The sequence below is a fragment of the Spermophilus citellus genome (genome assembly GCF_964194105.1).
Source record: "Spermophilus citellus genome assembly, chromosome: 3".
NCBI lineage: Eukaryota > Metazoa > Chordata > Mammalia > Rodentia > Sciuridae > Spermophilus > Spermophilus citellus.
Window position 1 is genome coordinate 207,646,971 of NC_138184.1, and position 22,522 is coordinate 207,669,492.

A 22,522-nucleotide genomic window follows, 5' to 3' on the forward strand; every position below is an offset into this window, starting at 1 on the left:
GGAAGGAGGATCACAAGTTTGAGGCCAGCCTTAGCAATTTAATGATATTATGTCTAAAAAATAAATAAAATTAAAAAACGGCTGGGGAATATAGCTCAGTAATGGACTGCCCTACTCCTTCCATGTCCCAGCCCCCAGTTGAATCCCCAGTACTGCCCCAAACAAACAAATCCTTTGTTTTAGCTAATAGCAGGGGGGAAGCTTCTATTGTAGGATCCCCAGAAGGCTCTGTATTGGAGGCAGCTGGCACTTGATAAGGTAGAGACTAAAGCAGGATTGAAGCAGGATTGATCCTGTACTCAGCCACACAGTTAGATGACTATCCTTGCCAACTTTGGATGATTGAAACCTTTATTCTCTGGAGAAGGCAAACATAGGGTCTGCAGTATTTGGAGTTATAATCTTATAGCCTCCAGAATTAACTTGAAGAAGTTCAATCTTTCTGACTCTACTTTTAAAAAATTTTAGTCCCCGGTTCCATTCCAGATTTTTGAAAGATCTTCCCAGAATTTTGAAATTGTACAATGATGCATATTTAAGTAATTTTTCCCCGGTACTAGAGATTGAACCCATGGGACACTCTACCTCTAAGCTACATCCCCAGCTCTTTTTATTTTGGGACAGGGTCTCCCTAAGTTGCGAAGGCTGGCCTCACACCTCTGATCCTCAATCTCTAAGAAGTTTCTGGGCAGGTCTATTTCCATCCATTGGGTTGGGCACCTAATGGGGTCTTTTTTTTTTAAACATATACACTTTTTAGTTGTAGATGGACACAATACCTTTATTTTGTTTATTTATTTTTATGTGGTTCTGACATGTGGGAGGTAAGCACTCTACTGCTGAGCCACAACCCCAGCCCCCTAATGTTGTCTTTTATTCTGGAAATTCCCATCTTCATTTCTAGGAAATGTTTTGAATTTTTCCCCTTTTCTTCTGACACTTGTATTATTTAGATATTGGACTTTTAGGACTGGCATTCTAATTTACTGTCTTTACCACTTAAAAAATTCATTTATTTATTTATGTATTGTGTTACTGGTGATCAAACCCAAGGCTTTGAGAGCATGCTAGGCTCTCAGAGCTCTCTACCCCTGAGTATACCTCCAATTTTTTGAAATTTAAAGAAAAAATATTTATTGAAGATCTGAAAAACAATTCCTAAAAGATTGCCTTTTTCAGTAAACTAGATATTCAATGTATTATATCTATCAAGTCAAAATGTATATATGAATAACAAAAAATATGAAATAAGCCACCACTCTTCAACAGTCTGAGCAAAAATGCATCTTTCCTTTTAATATTTTTAATTTTAATATTTTTTTGAGTTTAAAAAATTCTGCCAGCATGTTTTCATTTTAAAGCTGTCATTTGTTTTTTGAATGTTCATTCCTTGAAACAGTATGTTCTTTCACTAATACAATATTGTAAGCTCCAAGGATATTAGTGATTTTTCTTGTTTAAATCTTGCTTTCTTTCCTTTGTGTATGCATGATGCTAGGGATAGAACCCAGAGCCTTGCATAAGCCAGGCAAGCACTCTACCACTAAGCTACACCCCCCAGCCATTTATCTTGCTTTCTTCTTAACATATAGCCCATTTTCTCAAGTTATTTATTTGTTCTGCTTGCCTATGTTGGTCTCTTTCATGTTAAGGGTTTTCTTCATATGTCTGGTGGCTTTGACTGCTCATACTCAGGAATGTGACATTAAATGGTTCATAGAAGCTCTATATATCTGGCCAAGATCTTCACCATGGGTGGTCTGGCTGGCCTATCACCTTGGGGAACTCTCAGTGTGTCTTCCTTTCTTTCCTGGACGGTCTGATATCTCAGAAAAATTCTTCCAGTGCTCTGCAAAGAAGACATATTCCTGTCTGCCAAGGTTCTGGAAACCAAATGAGACAGGTGAAGGAAACCTAAATATTTCATTAAAGACTTTATAAGTTTGTTCTTAATCATCCTGTTTCCAGTATAGCAATTTCACCTTCAGCAACAGTCAGAAAAGTAGAAGGTATGCAGGATGGAGCTGAAAATGGGGGAAAGAGCATCACCTGACCATTGGTTCTGAAACGTGGTGGTACCTTGATAAATGAAGAGTATCTGTCTCTTTTCCAGTGCTGCAACTCTTTATGTTTTATAACCACATCCCACTGAAGAATTAATTTGTTCCTTCAGTAATTAACTCTAGAGGCAATCCAGGTAGGCAGCTGCTGCCTATGAGCTCCTACACATGCCAGGTGGCTGTACTGAAGCTCCCTTGTGCATTAGGAGGAAGAAAGAAATCAGTTATAGTGCTGTTAATCTCTGCCTGGACAGCTGGAGCATGAAGCTTTGGGCTGGTTCTTTATAACAGGAAGGAAATATTGAAAGCCAGAAATGTGAAGAGAAAGCTTAAGAAGCTCTTGTGTTTGGTAGATTCCTGGGCCTGTAGAAATGGCTGTGCTCAGGGGCCTTCCAATACACAAATTTGGAGACCAGGAAATGAAAGCTTCCATTTAATGCTGGACTACAACTGAACAGACTTGCAAGTTGGTAGTAGTACAGAAAAGGAGATCAGGGGAGGTGATTTCTCCCTCTTTCTCCTTCTTGCCAAGAAAAAATAGATACTCCAATGACTAGATGGTCAGTGGCCTACCTGCGTTGTCACAGCTGTCACCCTTTGAAAAAACTGTAAGATATCGTTTACCTTAATTTCTCTAAAAACAGAGAAAAGCCTACCTCACAATCGGTCCAGTCAATTGCATTTTAATGTATTTTCTTAGTTTTTTTCCTTATTTACGTAAAATCAAATGGATTTGCAATTTTGTCTCCTGCATTTTAGCTTAATATATTATTTTAATCATAGGTATTTATTCCTCCTGTCATTAAAAAAAAAAAAAGTTATTGGAAAGCTTTTTTTTTTTTTTTTTTTTTTGAGCCAGAGGGTCTATTTCCCAGGCTGGCCTCCAGCCTCAGCCTCTTAAGTAGCTGGGCCTACAGAAGCATGCTTCTACACCCACCTGAAAAACAATTGCCCCGCTCCCCCATCTTTTTTGGTACTAAAAGATTGCCTTTTTCAGTAAACTAGATATTCAATGTATTATATCTATCAAGTCAAAATGTATATATGAATAATAAAAATTATGAAATAAGCCACCACTCTTCAACAATCTGAGCAAAAATGCATCTTTCCTTTTAATAGTTTTAATTTTAATATTTTTTTGAGTTTAAAAAATTCTGCCAGCATGTTTTCATTTTAAAGCTGTCATTTTTCTTTTGAATGTTCATTCCTTGAAACAGTATGTTCTTTCACTAATACAATATTGTAAGCTCCAAGGATATTAGTGATTTTACTTTACCACTAAGGTACTTTACCACTAAGCTACATCCCCAAACCTTTTGCATTCTTTTTTTTTTTTTTTTTTTTTTTTTTTAATTTGAGACACAGGCTCGCTAAGTTGCTGAAGCTGGCCAAGTTGCTGAGGCTGGCCTAAACTTGGGATTCTCTTGCTTCAGCCTACCGAATCACTGGAACAATAATATGCCACCATGCCCAGCTGGAAAACACTTCTTAAAGGCTAAAAACCATCCCCTTATTGTTGGGAACATTAGTTTCAGATACCTATTTGTTACTTTTATATTTTGTGGGCCTTGTGCATGTGAGGCAAGCTCTCTACCAACTTAGCTATATCCCCTGCCCTCTTTTTGTTATTAAAAATTAACTGCTATACATACAAGTCCTTGATCTTGCGCCCTCTAAAATAGTGTAAAATTGCAAAAGTTGCATGACTTAGGGAAATACTGTTGGGGGTTTTAGTTAATATTGCGCTATGCTACATATGTATCAGAATTTCAGAACATTGCCCCAGAAGAATTACTAGGTGAAAAGATCTGGCAAACTTAGGGAGGCCTTCAGCAACTTAAAGAGACCTTTCTTGAAATCAAAAATAAAGAGGGCTGGGGATGTAGCTTAGTGGTGGAACACCCAATCCCCTGTACCAAACAACAACGACAAAAACCCAAAACACTTGTTTGGCACGACCTCATTTAAGGAACCGTGTTAATTCCTCAGCAGTGAAATTTCAATCAAGTGAAAATTAATTTTTTTGGAATTGATTCTGGCTTCCAAGACCAGAATGTATTGGAAACCCCCGCAGCAGGTAAAATCCTATTTCATTCTTTTTAAAAACCAAGCTACTTAAGTTCAGAAAGGTGTTAAGTTCCCAGTTTCACAGAGAAAAAATGCAAGTCTTCAAGCTTGGGGCAGGCGCGCTCCTCACGTGACGCCACTGCTTTTCCTTTAAAGGCCAAGCCACGTGATTGCAGACGCGCACACGGAGGAAATTTACACCGTCAGGGGAACGAGTCATTCCTCCCTCTCTTTCTCTAGGCTTTCTGGCTTTCCCTCCCCGGAAGCCACCAAGTCCTCTAGAGGCTTTCCCTTCCTCATTCCCTCCGTCGCGTCACCCGTCCTCCTTTCCGTTAGTCGTCGGCCCTGGAGCTCCCTCTCCGCCGCAGAACCCCACTTTGGAAGGAAGGCCAAGGGGACTACAACTCCCAGAGGGCCTCGCGGCTCCGTCCCACGCGCAGTGTAGGTCGGGGGCTGAGGTCCCACGGTCTTTTCTCCGCTTGCGGCCAGGAGCAAGCGCACTACAGGTTCCGTGGAGCCTCGCGCGCTAGCCGGACCGGGGCTGGGAGGGGCTGGAGGGGCCGAGGCTGGCAGGCGGACTGGCGGGCGGAGGAAGGGGGTGGGAGCGGAGGCGATGGAGGGGAGGAGTGGGGGAATGGGGGAGGGAAGGGGAAGGGAGGCGGGAGGCGGGGCCGAGCCGGAGCCGGAGCCGGAGCCGGAGCCGGCGGTTGCAGCGGAGGCGGTGATGTCGGTGCAGGTTGTGTCAGCAGCGGCTGCCGCCAAGGTGCCTGAAGTGGACCTGAAGGATTTGAGCCCCTCTGAGGCGGAGCCGCAACTAGGACTGAGCTCGGCGTCAGTGGGCGCCATGGCCCCTCCAGCAGGCGGCGGGGATCCTGAGGCTCCGGCTCCAGTCGCGGAGCGGCCCCCGGCCCCTGGCCCGGGCTCGGGGCCCGCCGCCGCTCTCAGCCCTGCCGCCGGGAAGGTGCCTCAGGCGTCGGCCATGAAGCGGAGCGACCCACATCACCAGCATCAGCGGCACCGGGACGGCGGCGAGGCCCTGGTCAGCCCCGACGGCACAGTCACCGAGGCGCCGCGCACAGTCAAGAAGGTATTGGGGCCGGGCTGCCTAGCTCGGAGAGAGAGGGAGGGAGGGAGGGAGGGGAGCGAGGGGGAACCGCAGATTCTCTCGGCAAAGCTGCACCACCCTCCACGCTCTCACTTCTCTTATTGTGGGGGCAGTGAGACCCCTTCCCGCTTAAGCCTACCTTCTTGGAGCTGCCCCCACCTGGCCCCCGTGGCTGAGAAGCGGAGACTCCAGGTGGCACGGCTGTACTTCGCTAGGGGTAACATGGAGGTAGCGCTCTCCACTACTACTTGGAATAAGCACCGGGAAGAGAGGCACCTTATACTACGCCCCCCGCGCCCCAACACTCCCACTTGTTATTTTTCGGACTATCGGAGGAGGAGATCTTGGTAGTATAGAAAAACCTTGCCGTTTTCGGAAGCCCACCCACCAATAAAGGTGAAGAAATCTTTTCTCTTTGGAGAACGAGTAAGCAGTAGTTAGCTCTCATTGAAGTCCTCTGAGTTGTCTGGCTTCTGTACAGATGATGACTTTCTCCCTTTCTGTGGCCAACCGCTTCCCCAGAGCAGTACTCATGCTGTGCCTTTCCTTCTCAGCAACTGTAATACTCTTGCATTTTCTTTAATTGTAGAAGGGTAATGGAGAGATTCATTCCTCTTTTATCTTAAGAGGTTTGTATCCTTACTCGGTAGTTGGGTCAGTATTATTAGATTGTGTATGAAGAGAATGGTGGTTGTATCGGTTCCTTCATTGTGATGAGAAAGCGTTGGTAAGAAATGCTCACTTTGGGGAAAGCGATCATTGTGGCTTTCTATCTCAGCTGTCAGCTTCTCTCATACATAGTTGTGGGGAGGCCTCAGAATACCAAAGAGTAAGCATGCCTAGATGTAAAATATTACCCGAACATTGGCTATCCATCATACCTTTCTCTCAATGCCAAATTGGCACAGGGGGGAAAAAAGGTAAATATTGGAAAATTCAGAGATGTGGGTCATGTAAAAAGGGATTGTGGTTCTATTTTCCTAGGCACAATACAAACAGCAATTTTTTTAAATTGTGAATTATTTTTAATTGTTTTATCAGAACAGCAATAAAGGGGTGTGAAATCTGCACTGGTTTTACAGTGAAGGACTGAGCTGAATTGGAACCTTGGATCAGCCAAACATTTTGTTGTAATTGCTTTTATGATTAAGGTATAGCAGGTAACCTTTTCAATCTGACTACCCAAATACAGTGTTAAATGACATTAGGTACAAGATTGAATGAATTGTTTAGGACAATACCCTTGTCACTTGTAAAATGAATCTTCTAGGAGGAATTATAGTGAAGGAGGAAGCATAGGCAGCAGTGCTGAAAGTATCTACTTGAGAGCTGGGAATTCTGAAGCATATTTTAGACTAGTTTGGATGCTTTATAAACTTTGGCCAAATCTTTTTCTTGTGATTAAGATTCTTTCTGTCTAAAATCTGTAATTAGATTTTTTTTAAGGGTAGAAGTGCTTAACAAATTGCTTTCAGAGCATGGAATTTAGTCAGGCAGACTTGGGTTTGAGTTCTAATACTGCTAGCTTTTGGATAATTTCCAAATTCTACAAATCAACTTCTTCTATAAAATAAAGATACTAATTATGATTGAGAATTAGAAATATTTGCAAAGGTCTTAGCCTTGAATTTATTACATCTAGTATGGTCTTAAAAATTATAGCTATCATTATTATGAAGAATTGATTTTTATGCTCCCATGACCTCCTCTGAACGGTACACAACAGTTCAATAGATTCTATATAAAGAAGTTAAAAAATAACAAGGCAGCATACCTACCAAAGTCTGTTTTTCTTAATTCTAGATGTGCTTCTTGGCTGTTTTCCTTGTCACTAAACCACCTTCTTCTTGTTGTTTTTCAGTATCAAAGTGTATGTCCCATGATTCTAGATTTACTCAGCAGCCCAAGGTTATGGAAGACAGGGCTGAGCTTGCCTTAGACAATGTTAATTGCACCAAAAAAACTTTTCTGCTGAAAGTTAAGCAGGTGGAGTTCTGGACAAAGATGCAGATGTTGAACAAAAGTAAGGGCACTGCAGAGTTGCTTTTTAGAGACAGAATCTTGACTTTTTTGATATCATATTGGCTAAATGAAAAGAAATGTACAAATCTGCCCTTCTTTCCCCAAGTAGAAAGTCACCTCATCAAGGAACTGCAGTGTGACATTTGGATTTATTGAGCCTTTCTTGATTGTCTATTTAAATTATCATTCTGACCTTGACTCCTTTCTGCTTTTATGAAATTTCATGTTTGAAGGGACTGGGAACATTGGTTTTGAAAAAGTTGCCTTTGACTATGTAACTTGTGATTGTTGCTTTTATTTTGTAACTCATGTGCAAACTTGTTTATGTTAAATCACATTTCCATTGATGATTTCCCTTACTCCATTTATGTATTATGTTTCTTAGCTCTTTCACTCTGCCTACCCACACAAGGGAAATACAGTTGTTTTGTTTTGTTTGGTGGTGGTGGGGCTAGATCCCAGGGCCTTCTGTGTACAAGGCAAGCACTCTACCACTGAGCCACATCTTCAGTCTCAGAAATAAACTTTTTATAAGAGCAGAATTCCCAAGTGCAGTAGTCAGTAAGAATGAACATACAGTGTGCAGGTTACTCAGTCACATTTTATCTTTGACACCTGCCTCCATCCTGTGACCTGGTGCTCTGAGGACCAGATCTTGTCATTGTGGTTATTATATATTTGTATATAATGATTTTTTAAAATATCTTTTTAGATGTTGATGTAACTATTCATTTATTTATATGTGGTACTGAGAATCAAAACCAGTGCCTCACACATGCTAGGCAAGTGTTCTACCACTGAGCCACAACTCCAGCCATATATATATATATATATATATTTTTTTTTAATAAGCTCACATTAAATGAACTAAGCAAACCAAAAATCTCTGTAAGAAGTACTTTGTGAAATGGGAAGAAAATTTCTACAGTAAATGAGGTGACAGTTGAGAGGATCTCTTCCCTGTGTTCTTGGAAATGGGTGATAGGAAAGTTGGAGCACAGTAGCAAAAACAAGGCAGAAGTTGATTTATTTCAGAAAAGTTAAAAGACTTTCTGATAATAAGACTCCAAGCCCAGGAACCTCAACTGACTTGTGCTTACATCACTATGGGTAATGACCATGTTCAAACAGATTCCGTATTTCTCTTGGCAAACTTATACCTTGCACTAGTTTTGTTGTCAGGATTTAGTGCTTTCTTGCCCTGAATTGTTTAAACTCTGATTTGGTTAATTATAGATTACAGAAATGGAATGTTTTGGATATAGGCATGGGAATGTAGGAACAGTGTGACTCCTTTGCCAGTTAGAAAAGTACAGCCTGGCAAAATGTTCAGTTGGCAGTTGGACCCTAATAATAGTTACCATTATTGGCCTTTTGTGTGCCAGGAATTGTCAGTGTTTCTGTAATCCTGACAAGCATATTATGAGATATAGTTGTTATTATCTCTGTTTTACAGATGAGGAAATATGGTCCAGAGAGTAGGTGCCTTATACAAGGTTATACATTTAGGAAGTGGCAGAGGTGGGACTTAATTTACATCTGTCTTTTTCCCTATCCCATGTCTTTTTCATTATGTCACATGGATTGTTTCTGACCTCTTAGGTCTTAGGTGCTGGTTCTGGCCTTCTCCCTGAACTTTTTTATTTTTTCAACAGTTCTGGGGATTGAACCTAGATGCTTTATGACTAAGCTACATCCTCAGCCCTTATTTTGAGACAGGATCTTGCTAAATTGCTGAGGCTGCCTCAGCCTCCTGAGTTGCAGGGATTACAGGCATGTGCCACCATGCTTGGCCTTCCTAAAATCTTTAGAATAGTCAGTAAACTCTAAGGTGTGTCTGTCTGGCTAAGGCTTAGGTCATCCCAGGACCGAAGAAAGGAGAGTGTGAGTCAGGACTTTAGGAAAAGGACAAGAGAAAATTGTACAAATGAACAGCTCAAAGAATTGTTAAAATAGAAGGAGGGAGGAAGAACATCACATACAGAGAAGCATTTCAAGATCAATGATGCAGCCTCACATTTGTGGTTAACTGTTAACTGAGAAGCTTATCCTTAATTTTAAAGTTATAAACCTGGCATACCTGAGCAATATATTCTTCCTTTCTGTTCAGTTAATGATTTTCCTCTGCTGTTTGTTTTACCTTCTCTCTGAATCAAACTTATTAAACCTTTGAATATTAGAAAATGACAGTTTATGGATTTAGAGCCTTATTATATACTATTTTATTTTATTTTTTGGAGTACTGAGGATTGAACCCAGGCATACTTAACCACTGAGAAACATCCCTAGCTCTTTTTATTTTTCATTTTGAGGCAGGGTCTCACTCAGTTGCTTAGTGCCTTGCTAAATTGCTGAGGCCGGCCTTGAACTTGCAATCTTCCTGCCTTAGCCACTGGGATTACAGGTGTGCATGATTGTGCCCTGTTCCTATTTTATTTAATACTTTTAAGAAACTCTTAAGGTAGTGTATGATTTATTGAGGAAATAGGTTGGAGAGGTTAGAAATTTGGCTCAAGGTTGCCCAGTAATAAGATGGAGCTAACAATCCTAATCTGACTCCAAAGCCCTAATTCTGGAGCTTTTCAATTCAAATTATTCCTCTACTCACAATTTAGGATTTGACTTTTTAATTCTTATTCCCTCCCTCTCGGGTATTGGGGATTGTACCCCAGGGATGCTATACTCAACAGCCCTTTTTATTTTTTGAGTCAGAGTCTCCCTAAGTTGTCAAGTTAGACCTCGAACTTCTGATCCTCTTACCTTAGCCTGCCAAATGGCTGGGATTACAGGCATGTGCTTTAGTGCCCAGCTAAATCTTAATCTAAATTTTTTTTGTGGATTTTTTTTGTTATAATAAACAGTTTCTTACTTATTGACTAGTATTATTTGTGAATACTCTTCTCCTTGAGCTTGAGAAAGATTAAACATTATTTTAAGAGCTATTTTAGAAGTTTGCAGTTGTGTTTGATTTTTTGAGAGAAAATACTTATCCATAGTATTCAGTTAAGAAATGAATAGTAGTTCATGAAAAAGGGAGAGTAATTTATTTTATCATTTCCTTGAAGACTATCCCATTTCTCATAATGAGAGAGGAAAAAGATTTGTTGTAATCTTTATTTCAGACCCTTTATCAAGTTGAGTTTATGAAGAATATGCTGTCTCTTTCATGGTAGTTCTTGTTTAATATTCAGAGCCTAACATCTGAGGTGGGTGGGAGGAGAACTATCTTGACAATTGATCTGACCCACAGCTCTGCCATTTTGTTCCAGTAGAAGGCACAATTAGAGGAGCTAAAATCTGGTCACCCAATGACAGGTTTAGTAAGCTTGAAATTTGTGGGAGCTTTTTATAGTCTTTATGATTTATGGCCAGAGATTTGGAAAGAAAAAAGAAAAAGTTTCTTCTCTAACAGTTCTTAATCTAAAACTATTTTCGATTAAAGTAAATAACTTAAGATGTGTTTAATTTTCATTCTCCCTCCTTGCTAACTATATTCTGCAACAGTTCAATAAACTGTTTTCTGTCTTGGACACTTGCATTCATCGATGGTGTTTTCCTATTTTGTTTTCAAGGGTCTATCAGTAGAAATGTGTCAGTTTGGGGCACCTGCTAGCTCTTAGATTAGTACCTATATTAAATGGGCACTAGAGCTGCTGGTTGAGTTGCTGACTATAAGGCTTAAAGCTTTTGTGCTTCTCCCCCTTCCGCCCCCACCCCTTCCTTCCTTCCTTCCTTCTTTCCTTCCTTCCTTCCTTCCTTCCTTCCTTCCTTCCTTCCTTCCTCTCTCTCTGTCTCTCTCTGTTTCTCTCTTTTCTCTGGTACTGGGTATTAAACCAAGGGGTATTTTACCACTGAGCTATATTCCAAGTCCTTTTTACTTTTTATTTTGAAACAGGGTCTTGCTCTGTTGCTAATTTGGCCTCAAATTTGTGATTGACCTACCTCAGCCTCCCAAGTCTCTGGGAGTTTCTGGGATTATAGGTGTGTGCCACTGCTGTCAGCTCCTAAAAGCCTTTCTGAATATTACATACTCAACACTAAAACTAACTTCGTCTTCTCTATAGTCTTATCTCCTGCAGTGTTCCAATATTACCCTTTTTAAATAAAACAATTTTTTTTAGTTGTAGATAGGTACAATGCCTTTATTTATTTTTATGTGGTGCTGAGGATTAAACTCAATGCCTCACATGTGTGAAGCAAGCACTCTACCACTGAGCCACAACCCCAGCCCCCAACATTACCCTTTTGATCATTTAAAAAGATTTGATAGTGTTGACTACCTGTTCTTGGAAACTCTTCCTCTTGGCTTTGGTGACACTTATAATGACTACCTTTTACTGAATACTTAACTTTGTGCTAGACATCTATCTCATCTGTTAAGCCTCATAACAGTTTTATCAGATGAATTGTATTATCTTTTATAGTTGATAAAATACTGGCTTAAAGAGAGTAATTAGGGCTGGGGATGTGGCTCAAGCGGTAGCGCGCTCGTCTGGCATGCGTGCGGCCCGGGTTCGATCCTCAGCACCACATACAAACAAAGATGTTGTGTCCGCCGAGAACTGAAAAATAAATATTAAAAATTCTCTCTCTCTCTCTCTCTCTCTTCCCCCTCTCTCACTCTCTTTAAAAAAAAAGAAAAAAGAGAGTAATTAACTTGCCCAAGGCTTTGCCAATTTGTGATGCCTTTGGGATCGGTGAGATGCAGTATCGCCCATGGCAGCAGTAGGAGGCTTTGTCATATAGCCAAACCCCTGCTGCTCTGACCAAACTCCCATGTGAAGTCTGTTTCAGTTGTGTTTAATTGCTGCTAAAACCTCTCTTCAAATCTCTTCAAGAGATCTCAGGATCTCTACCCTCTTCCATGATGAGGCTTTAACCATCATGCCTCACATCCTTGTTTATTTTTTTAGTCACTATGTGACATTGTGTCATTCATTATCTTCCTTATACTCAGTCCCTTTACCACTCTCTTCATCTTTTCAGCTGCTTCAACCCTTCCACAACATTCTTTACAATGTCCCCTTCCATTTTCAACAAATCCCCATGTAGTATCAGTCCCTGGCAGCAAGATCAAGACACGGGGTGACAATGACAATGTTGTTAAGGTTGGCACCTGATATCTAGAACTATAATGGTGCAAACCAGGCCACATCTTTTGCTTGGCACTACTAATCATGACATCTTTACTAAACCAATTCTGTAATTTGGGGCAGTGTTTTTAGCTGTATCCCTGAAGAGGGTTCTTTACCCTGAAAGCTACCTCATATCCTTTGTGTAAATTCTTTTTCTGTTTACTTGTTGGAAGTGACTTCTGCTGGTTGCAGAACTCTTAGTGATGCACTAGTTGAACCTAACCATCTGTCTTCTTAGTTGCTTGTACCCGTGGAGCTGAGAGTTGGTAGACAAAATCAGAAAACCAGGCAGATCAATGTCACTTTATCCATAATTATCAGCCTCCTGTGTAATCAGCATTTGCCTAGCAGTGTTGTACATCTCTCTAGTAAGTTCACTTTCCTACTCATTGCAAATGACTATTTCATACTGTTTTATATTTTTATTTATATATAACAGCAGAATGCATTATAATTCTTATTACATACATAGAGCTCAATTTTTCATATCTCTGGTTGTATACATAGTATACTCACACCAATTCGTGTCCTCATACATGTAATTTGGATAATAATGATCATCACATTCAACCATCATTAATTACCTCATGCCCCCTCCCTTCCCCTCCCACCCCTCTGCTGTATCTAGAGTTCATCTATTCCTCCCAAGCTCCCCCTCCCTATCCCACTATGAATCAGCCTCCTTATATCAAAGAAAACATTTGGCATTTGTTTTTTTGGGGGGATTGGCTAACTTCACTTAGCATTATCTTCTCTAACTCCATCCATTTACCTGCAAATGCCATAATTTTATTCTCTTTTATTGCTGAGTAATATTCCATTTATCTCTCACATTTTTTTTAAACCAGTGAAAGGCCTTATGCTTCATTATAAAAACAGAAACCATCAAATGACAACTTTATCTTTCTGTCTCCCAAATCTATAAACTTGTGTATTTGGAACTCATCTTTTCCTCCTTCCTTCCTGTTTTGATAGAGGAAGTATCTAGACAAGGCCCTTCACAGATGCTCTAATCATGTTCTTTCCTCTCTCTCTCTCTTTTTTTTTTTTTTTTTTTTTTGAGGTACTGGGAATTTAACCCAGAAATGTTTTAGCACTGAGCTACATCCCAACCCTGTTTATTTTTTGAGACACGTATTGCTATACATACTATATGTACTGCCCAGGCTGACCTCAAACCTTCAATCCTCCTTCCTCAGCTTCCCAAATAACTGGGATTACAGGCATGGTCCACCACACCCAGTTCTTCTGTCTTCTTAAAGAATTCTTACATTAGTTGTCTTCTTTTTATTTTTAAAATTGGTTTTAGTTGTAGATGGACACAATACCTTTATTTTATTTGTTTATTCTTATGTGGTGCCGAGGATTGAAACCAGTGCTCACACATGCTATTGAGCCACAACCTTGTCCTTATTAGTTGTCTTTCTGCTGCATTCTTGCTTTCAGAATTCAGACTTGCTGTACTATCTCCCACTTTTTTTTTTAAGATTTTTTTAGTTGTTGATTGACCTTGATTTATCTATATGCAGTGCTGAGAATTGAACCCAGTGGCTCACACATGCTAGGCAAGCACTCTGCTACTGAGCCACAACCCTCATTTTGATAACCTTATCCCACTTGCCTTTTTCTTTTCTGTTACTGTCCTGTCTTTGTAGTCTTTTACAGCCAGAAAAGGAGTTTTCCATGTATGTACACGTTTTTTTTCCCCTCTCATGAATTCTTTTTTTTTTTTGTTTGTTTTTTATAGGGTATTACATTTTATTTGTAATCAAATATGCAAATTAACTGCTGAAGTGATTATACCAACTTATACTCCCATCCTGGCCTAGATTTATTATCTTTCACCCCTATTCTAGTTTTCTCCTAGTGCATATATGGTTTTATTTTTGTATTTGTATCTCTAATGTATTTGGAACTTATATTGATGCATGATGTAAAGAACAGATTCAAATTTTATCTTTTCCCACATGCCAAATCAATTATTTCAACACATACATATTTCTTCCACCTACTTGAGAGACTGACTTATTGAATACTAATTTTATATGCAGTTAGACCAATTTTGGGGATTTATTTTACTTTGGTTTGTCTATTCATGTACCAATGGTACAATGCTTTAATTTTATACATTTTATAATATATGTTAATATCCGACACCCTTCTCCATTGATAACACCCCTCTCCATTGATATTCTTCTTTGGAGTTGTCTTATTTATTTATTTTCTCTTTGTTCTTTTTTTTTTATTGTTGGTCGTTCAAAACATTACATAGTTCTTAATATATCATATTTCACAGTTTGATTCAAGTGGGTTATGAACTCCCATTTTTACCCCGTATACAGATTGCTGTATCACATCAGTTATACTTCCATTGATTTACATATTGCCATTCTAGTGACTGATGTATTCTGCTGTCTATCCTATTCTCTACTATCCCCCTTCCCCTCCCCTCCCCTCCCCTCCCCTTTTCTCTCTCTACCCCCTCTACTGTAAATCATTTCTTCCACTTGTATTATTTTTCTCTTACCCCTCCTTTCCTCTTATATGTAATTTTGTATAACCCTGAGGATCACCTTCCATTTCCATGCGATTTCCCTTCTCACTCCCTTTCCCTCCCACCTCTCATCCCTGTTTAATGTTAATCTTCTTCTCAAGCTCTTCGTCCCTACCCTGTCCTTGGTTACTCCCCTTATATCAAAGCAGTCATTTGGCATTTGTTTTTTAAGGATTGGCTAGCTTCACTTAGCATAATCTGCTCTAATGCCATCCATTTCCCTCCAAATTCTATGATTTTGTCATTTTTTAAAGCAGAGTAATACTCCATTGTGTATAAATGCCACATTTGTTTTATCCATTCATCTATTGAAGGGCATCTAGGTTGGTTCCACAATCTTGCTATCGTGAATTGTGCTGCTATGAACATCGATGTAGCAGTGTCCCTGTAGCATGCTCTTATTAGGTCTTTAGGGAATAGACCGAGAAGGGGAATAGCTGGGTCAAATGGTGGTTCCATTCCCAGCTTTCCAAGAAATCTCCATACTACTTTCCAAATTGGCTGCACCAATTTGCAGTCCCACCAACAATGAACAAGTGTACCCTTTTCCCCGCATCCTCTCCAGCACTTGTTGTTGTTGGACTTCCTAATGGCTGCCAATCTTACTGGAGTGAGATGGTATCTTAGGGTGGTTTTGATTTGCATTTCTCTGACTGCTAGTGATGGTGAGCATTTTTTCATGTACTTATTGATTGATTGTATGTCCTCCTCTGAGAAGTGTCTGTTCAGGTCCTTGGCCCATTTGTTGATTGGGTTATTTGTTATCTTATTGTCTAATTTTTTGAGTTCTTTGTATACTCTGGATATTAGGGCTCTATCTGAAGTACGTGGAGTAAAGATTTGTTCACAGGATGTAGGCTCCCTGTTTATCTCTCTTATTGTTTCTTTTGCTGAGAAAAAACTTTTTAGTTTGAGTAAGTCCCATTTGTTGATTCTAGTTGTTAACTCTTGCGCTATGGGTGTCCTATTGAGGAATTTGGAGCCCGACCCCACAGTATGTAGATCATAGCCAACTTTTCCTTCTATCAGACGCCGTGTCTCTGATTTAATATCAAGCTCCTTGATCCATTTTGAGTTAAGTTTTGTGCATGGCGAGAGAAAGGGATTCAGTTTCATTTTGATGCCAATGGATTTTCAGTTTTCCCAACACCATTTGTTGAAGATGCTATCCTTCCTCCATTGCATGCTTTTAGCCCCTTTATCAAATATAAGATAGTTGTAGTTTTGTGGATTGGTTACTGTGTCCTCTATTCTGTACCATTGGTCCACCCACCTGTTTTGGTACCAGTACCATGCTGTTTTTGCTACTATTGCTCTGTAGTATAGTTTGAAGTCTGGTATCGCTATACCGCCTGATTCACACTTCCTGCTTAGCATTGTTTTTGCTATTCTGGGTCTTTTATTATTCCATATGAATTTCATGATTGTTTTATCTATTTCTACAAGAAATGCTGTTGGGATTTTGATTGGCATAGCATTGAACTTATAGAGAACTTTTGGTAATATCGCCATTTTGATGATGTTAGTTCTGCCTATCCATGAACAGGGTATATTTTTCCATCTTCTGAGGTCTTCTTCTATATCTCTCTTTAGGGTTCTGTAGTTTTCATTGTATAGGTCTTTCACCTCTTTTGTTAGGTTGATTCCCAAGTATTTTATTTTTTGGGGGGATATTGTGAATGGAGTAGTTGTCCTCATTTCCGTTTCAGAGGATTTGTCGCTGATATACAGGACTGCATTTGATTTATGCGTGTTGATTTTATATCCTGCCACTTTGCTGAATTCATTTATTAGCACTAATAGTTTCTTTGTAGACCCTTTTGGGTCTGCTAGGTATAGAATCATATCATCTGCAAATAGTGATAATTTAAGTTCTTCTTTTCCTCTTTTTATGCCTTTAATTTCTTTGTCTAATTGCTCTGGCCAGTGTTTTGAGGACTATGTTGAACAGAAGTGGTGAGAGAGGGCATCCCTGTCTTGTACCAGATCTTAGAGGGAATGCCTTCAATTTTTCTCCATTCAGAATGATGCTGGCCTGTGGCTCATCATAGATTGCTTTTACAATGTTGAGGTATGATCCTGTTATCCCTAATTTTTCTAGTGTTTTGAACATAAAGGGATGCTGTACTTTGTCGAATGCTTTTTCTGCATCTATCGAGATGATCATATGGTTCTTATTTTTAAGTCTATTGATGTGGTGAATAACATTTATTGATTTCCGTATATTGAACCAGCCTTGCATCCCAGGGATGAATCCTACTTGATCATGGTGTATAATTTTTTTGATATGTTTTTGAATCCGATTCGCCAGAATTTTATTGAGGATTTTTGCATCTAGGTTCATTAGAGATATTGGTCTGTAGTTTTCTTTGTTTGAAGTGTCTCTGTCTGGTTTAGGCATCAGGGTGATGTTGGCCTCGTAGAATGTATTTGCAAGTTCTCCCTCTTTTTCTATTTCCTGAAATAGCTTGAAAAGTATTAGTGTTAGTTCCTCTTTAAAGGTTTTGTAAAACTCTGCTGTATACCCATCCGGTCCTGGGCTTTTCTTAGTTGGTAGTCTTTTGATGGTTTCTTCTATTTCCTCTATTGTTATTGGTCTGTTTAGGTTGTCTATATCTTCCTGACTCAATCTGGGCAGATCATATGACTTAAGAAATTTATCGATGCCTTCACTATCTTCTATTTTATTGGAGTATAAGGATTCAAAATAATTTCTGATTATCTTCTGTATTTCTGAAGTGTCTGTTGTGATATTGCCTTTTTCATCCCGTATGCTAGTAATTTGGGTTCTCTCTCTTCTTCTCTTCGTTAGCATGGCTACGGGTCTGTCGATTTTATTTATTTTTTCAAAGAACCAACTTTTAGTTTTGTCAATTTTTTCAATTGTTTCTTTTGTTTCAATTTCATTAATTTCAGCTCTGATTTTAATTATTTCTTGCCTTCTACTTCTTTTGCTGTTGTTTTGCTCTTCTTTTTCTAGGATTTTGAGATGAAGTATGAGATCATTTATTTGTTGGTTTTTTCTTTTTTTAAGGAATGAGCTCCAAGCAATGAATTTTCCTCTTAGAACTGCTTTCAATGTGTCCCATAGATTCCGATATGTTGTGTCTGTGTTTTCATTTAACTCTAAGAAGTTTTTAATTTCCTCCTTAATGTCTTCTATAACCCATTGATCATTCAGTAACCTATTGTTCATTCTCCAAGTGATGCATGATTTTTCCTTCCTTCTTTTATCGTTGATTTTCAGTTTCATTCCATCATAATCAGATAAGATGCATGGTATTATCTGTACTCCTTTATATTGTCTAAGAGTTGCCCTGTGACATAATATATGATCTATTTTTGATAAGGATCCATGTGCTGCTGAGAAAAAAGTGTAACTACTTGATGTTGGGTGGTATATTCTATGTATGTCAATGAAGTCTAGGTTGTGAATTGTGTTATTGAGTTCTATAGTTTCCTTATTTAACTTTTGTTTAGAAGATCTGTCCAGTGGTGAGAGAGGTGTGTTGAAGTCTCCCATGATTATTGTATGGTGGTCTATTAGACTCTTGAACTTGAGAAGAGTTTGCTTGATGAACATAGCTGCACCATTGTTTGGGGCATATATATTTATGATTGTTATGTCTTGTTGGTGTATGGTTCCCTTGAGCAGTATGCAGTGTCCCTCTTTATCCCTTTTGATTAACTTTGGTTTGAAATCTATTTTATTTGATATGCGTATGGACACTCCTGCTTGTTTCCGCAGTCCATATGAGTGGAATGATTTTTCCCAACCTTTCACCTTCAGTCAATGTATATCTTTTCCTATCAAATGCGTCTCTTGTAGGCAGCATATTGTTGGATCTTGTTTTGTGATCCATTCAACTAGCCTGTGTCTCTTAATTGGTGAGTTTAAGCCATTAACATTTAGGGTTATTATTGAGATGTGGTTTGTTCCTCCAGCCATATTTGTTTATTAATGTTACTAAACCTGATTTGTTTTCCTCTTTGATTACTTTCCCCCCTTTACTGTCCTACCTCCCACTGTTGGTTTTCAATGTTATTTTCCATTTCCTCTTCCTGTAATGTTTTGCCAAGGATTTTTTGAAGAGATGGTTTTCTAGCTGCGAATTCTTTTAACTTTTGTTTATCGTGGAAGGTTTTAATTTCATCTTCCATCCTGAAGCTTAATTTCGCCGGATACACGATTCTTGGTTGGAACCCATTTTCTTTCAGTGTTTGAAATATGTTATTCCAGGATCTTCTAGCTTTCAGAGTCTGTGTTGAAAGATCAGCTGTTATCCTGATTGATTTACCCCTAAATGTAATCTGCTTCCTTTCTCTTGTAGCTTTTAAAATTCTCTCCTTATTCTGTATGTTGGGCATCTTCATTATAATGTGTCTAGGTGTGGATCTCTTATGATTTTGCACATTCGGCGTCCTGTAGGCTTCTAGGATTTGGGATTCTGTTTCATTCTTCAGGTCTGGGAAGTTTTCTCGTATTATTTCTTTGAATAGATTGTTTATTCCTTTGGTTTGGAGCTCTGTGCCTTCCTGTATCCCAATGACTCTTAAGTTTGGTCTTTTAATGTTATCCCATATTTCTTAGATGTTCTGCTCATGGTTTCTTAGCAGACTTGCTGAGCTGTCTATGTTCTTTTCAAGTTGAAATACTTTGTCTTCATTGTCTGATGTTCTATCTTCTAAGTGATCTACTCTGCTGGTAGTATTGTCAATTGAGGTTTTAAGTTGGTTTATTGCTTCCTGCATTTCTAGGATTTCTATTTGTTTGTTTTTTATTACCTCTATGTCCCTGTGAAATTGATCTTTTACTTCTTGTATTTGTTTATGTAGTTCCTTGTCAAAGTGATCTTTCATTGTCTGATTTTGCTGTCTCATGTCTTCCTTGAGACTCCAGATCATCTGAAGCATGTATATCCTGAACTCTTTTTCTGACATTCCATCTGTTGCAGCTATTACCTCTTCTAAAGTTGAGTTGACCTGCATTGCTTGTGGTCCTTTCTTTCCTTGTCTTTTCATACTGCTCGCGTTTCTTTCTGCTTGGTTAAACTGTTTTTGAAATTTTCCCCCTATTTATTTATATTGCTCTTGTATAGTTGGGAGATCTCCCTTGCAGGGCAGGTAGTGGCTGTGCTCCCCCTCTAATTAGGGTGATCTATCTACCACGCTGGTTGGTCGCAGGTCTGCCCACCCTGCGGGCGCGGGTGGCAGCTCTGCTCTGCCCCCACTCCAATTGTGGTGACGTAACTACCACGCCCTCGGGTCGTTGGTCCTGATCCGGATGTGGGCGGCAGCTCTGCTCTGCCCCTACTCCAATTGGTGTGATGTGTCTACCACGCTGGTTGGCCTCTAAGCCTGTTCCGCCGGTGGGTCGCAGTTCTGCCTACCTTGCGGGCTCCGGCGGCAGTTCTGCTCAGCCCCCACTCCCAGTGGGGGTACCTGACTGCCTCTCCAACGGGTCGCTGGGCCTTTTCCGGACACAGGCAGCATCTCTGCTCCACCCCCACTCCAGCCAGTGTGACGTGACTGCCTCGGTGCTACTTGTCCACCACACTGGGAGGCTGCCGGGCCTGTCCTGCCAGTGGGTCGCAGGTCTGCCTACCTTGCAGGCTCAGACGGCGGCTCTGCACAGCCCCCACGCCAAATGGGGTGATTTGGCTACCGCGCCGTCGGGTTGCTGGTCCTGTTCCAGGCGAGGGCGGCTACACTCTCCTCGGCCCCAGCTGCAGTTGGGGTGTCGTGATACCACGCCGGCGGGTCACTTGGCCTGCTCTGGGCGCAGGCGGCAGCTCCACTCTGCCCCCCAGGTCCCCACAGCACCCAGCAGGACCCGGACCGAGAAGCAGTCCCCGCGGGTTCCCCAGCTCCAGGCCAAAGCAGCCCCGGGAGCCCGAGCCCGGCCGCTCCAAACTCTCCCCACTCGGTGCACGCTCCGCTAGGAGCAGGCCCAAAGACGCAGTCTCCGCGGGCTCCCCAGCCCCGGGCCAAAACTATTCCGGGAGTCAGAGCCCAGCCGCCCCTCAGCGCACGTTCCACTTGGAGCTGGCCTCAGCACGCAGTCCCCACAGGTTCCCCAGCCCTGGGCCAAAGCAGCCCGGGGGACCAGAATCCGGTCTCTCAAAGCCCGGCGCACGCCTTGCCAGGAGCGAGCCCTGAGGAGTATTCTCCTCAGGTTCTCCAGCCCCGAGCCTGAGCGATCTGTCTGCGAGATGCAGGCAAATACCAGCCTGAAATCACCTGTTCCATAGTTGAATGAGCTGAGATCAGTAGAAAACAGGGATGATTACATCAGCTCTCCAAGATGGCGGCTGCTGTCCTCCTCCGTGGTCCGACTGGTGTCGAGAACTGAACTGGACCGCTTCTCTCCTCTGTCTCAAAGCCGGAACTCAGCACTAAGCACGGCCATTGCACCGCTGGCAGGAGCCCCCAGAATCCGCATCGCTGTACTCCCGCTCCGGTACCTTGCCGCTACTCAGCGCGCGCCGCAGACTCCATCCGCGGGGCGGTCCGCCAACCAGGCTCTGCTACCCTCCGTGCGGAGAAATCACCTGCGACCAAGCCCCCGCAGCCAAACCTCGCGCGATGTAAATCCATCCTCTAGATTCTGGAGCACCTCAATTTCACTGGAAATTCCCAACAAGGTAGCCTTCAGCCGTTTCACCTCGTCTTTCTCCCGCACAGTGACGCGGCGCACTGGGGTGATGCACTCCCATCGCCACCATCTCTCTCTTTGTTCTTCAAAATAATCCTCTCATGAATTCTTTAACCCACTCCTACTCTGATATTCTGACCAAAATAAAATCCTCTTGCTAACGTTGCTCTAATTTCCATAATATTGGGAAGCATGGTCTGTTTTTTTCCAATCCTCATCTTTTTTTTTATGTGTTTGCTGGTTACCCAGGGGTGCTGTGCTGCTTAGGGCTGCGCTAAACCTGCTAAATTGCTAAGGCTGGCTTTGAACTCATGATCCTACTGCCTTAGCTTCTGGGATTACAGGTGTGCGCCACAGTGCCCAGCTTCAGTCCTTCTTTTTTTTGGCGCTGGGGATTGAACCCGGGCCTTGTGCATGCAAGACAAGCATTCTACCGATTGAGCTGTATGCCCAGCCCCTCAGTCCTCCTCTTATTAGATCTTTTACCAGCATTTGTGCCAACTCCTTATGAAAGGTTCTGTCTTTTTCTTTGGCATCTGTGACATTGCTTTTCATTAGTTTTCATCTGATTTCTACTCCGTATTCTTTCTTTGTTGACTATTTCTCTTTGGTCTTGGGCCCTCTATTCTTTCTTTATTTTTTAGTTGTAGATGGACACATATCTTTGTTTTATTTATTTATTTTAAATATATGTATTTTAGTTGTAGGTGGACATAATACCTTTATTTATTTATATGTGGTGCTGAGGAATCAAACCCAGGGCCTCACACATGCTAGGCGAACGCTCTACTACCGAGCCACAACCCCAACCCTATTTATTTATATTTTTTATTGGTGCTGAGGATCGAACCCAGTGCCTCATATATGCGAGGCAAGTTCTTAACCACTGAGCTACAACCCCAGCCCTTGGGCCCTCTACTTTGT

The 22,522-nt window shown here is 41.0% G+C and overlaps 1 protein-coding gene and 1 long non-coding RNA gene across 3 annotated transcripts in view; one reads left to right on the forward strand and one right to left on the reverse strand.

The window, feature by feature from the left end:
- Positions 1-1,787: 1,787 nt before the first annotated feature.
- Positions 1,788-4,698, reverse strand: LOC308643964. The gene is made up of 3 exons (XR_014020871.1): positions 4,445-4,698; positions 2,717-2,856; positions 1,788-1,849 (listed from the first exon to the last, which is right to left on the reverse strand). It is a non-coding gene; the product is annotated as an uncharacterized lncRNA (long non-coding RNA).
- A 1-nt stretch (position 4,699) lies between these two features.
- Positions 4,700-22,522, forward strand: part of AHCYL2 (adenosylhomocysteinase like 2) — a 205,228-nt gene continuing 187,405 nt past the window's right edge. Inside the window, exon 1 of one of the 2 annotated variants that reach the window (XM_081284504.1) lies at positions 4,700-5,214. In XM_081284504.1, the coding sequence (XP_081140630.1) occupies positions 4,741-5,214 (474 nt within the window). In that variant the 5' untranslated portion in view covers positions 4,700-4,740. The remainder of the gene's footprint in view (positions 5,215-22,522) is intronic. The other variant, XM_081284505.1, reaches the window with a different exon arrangement.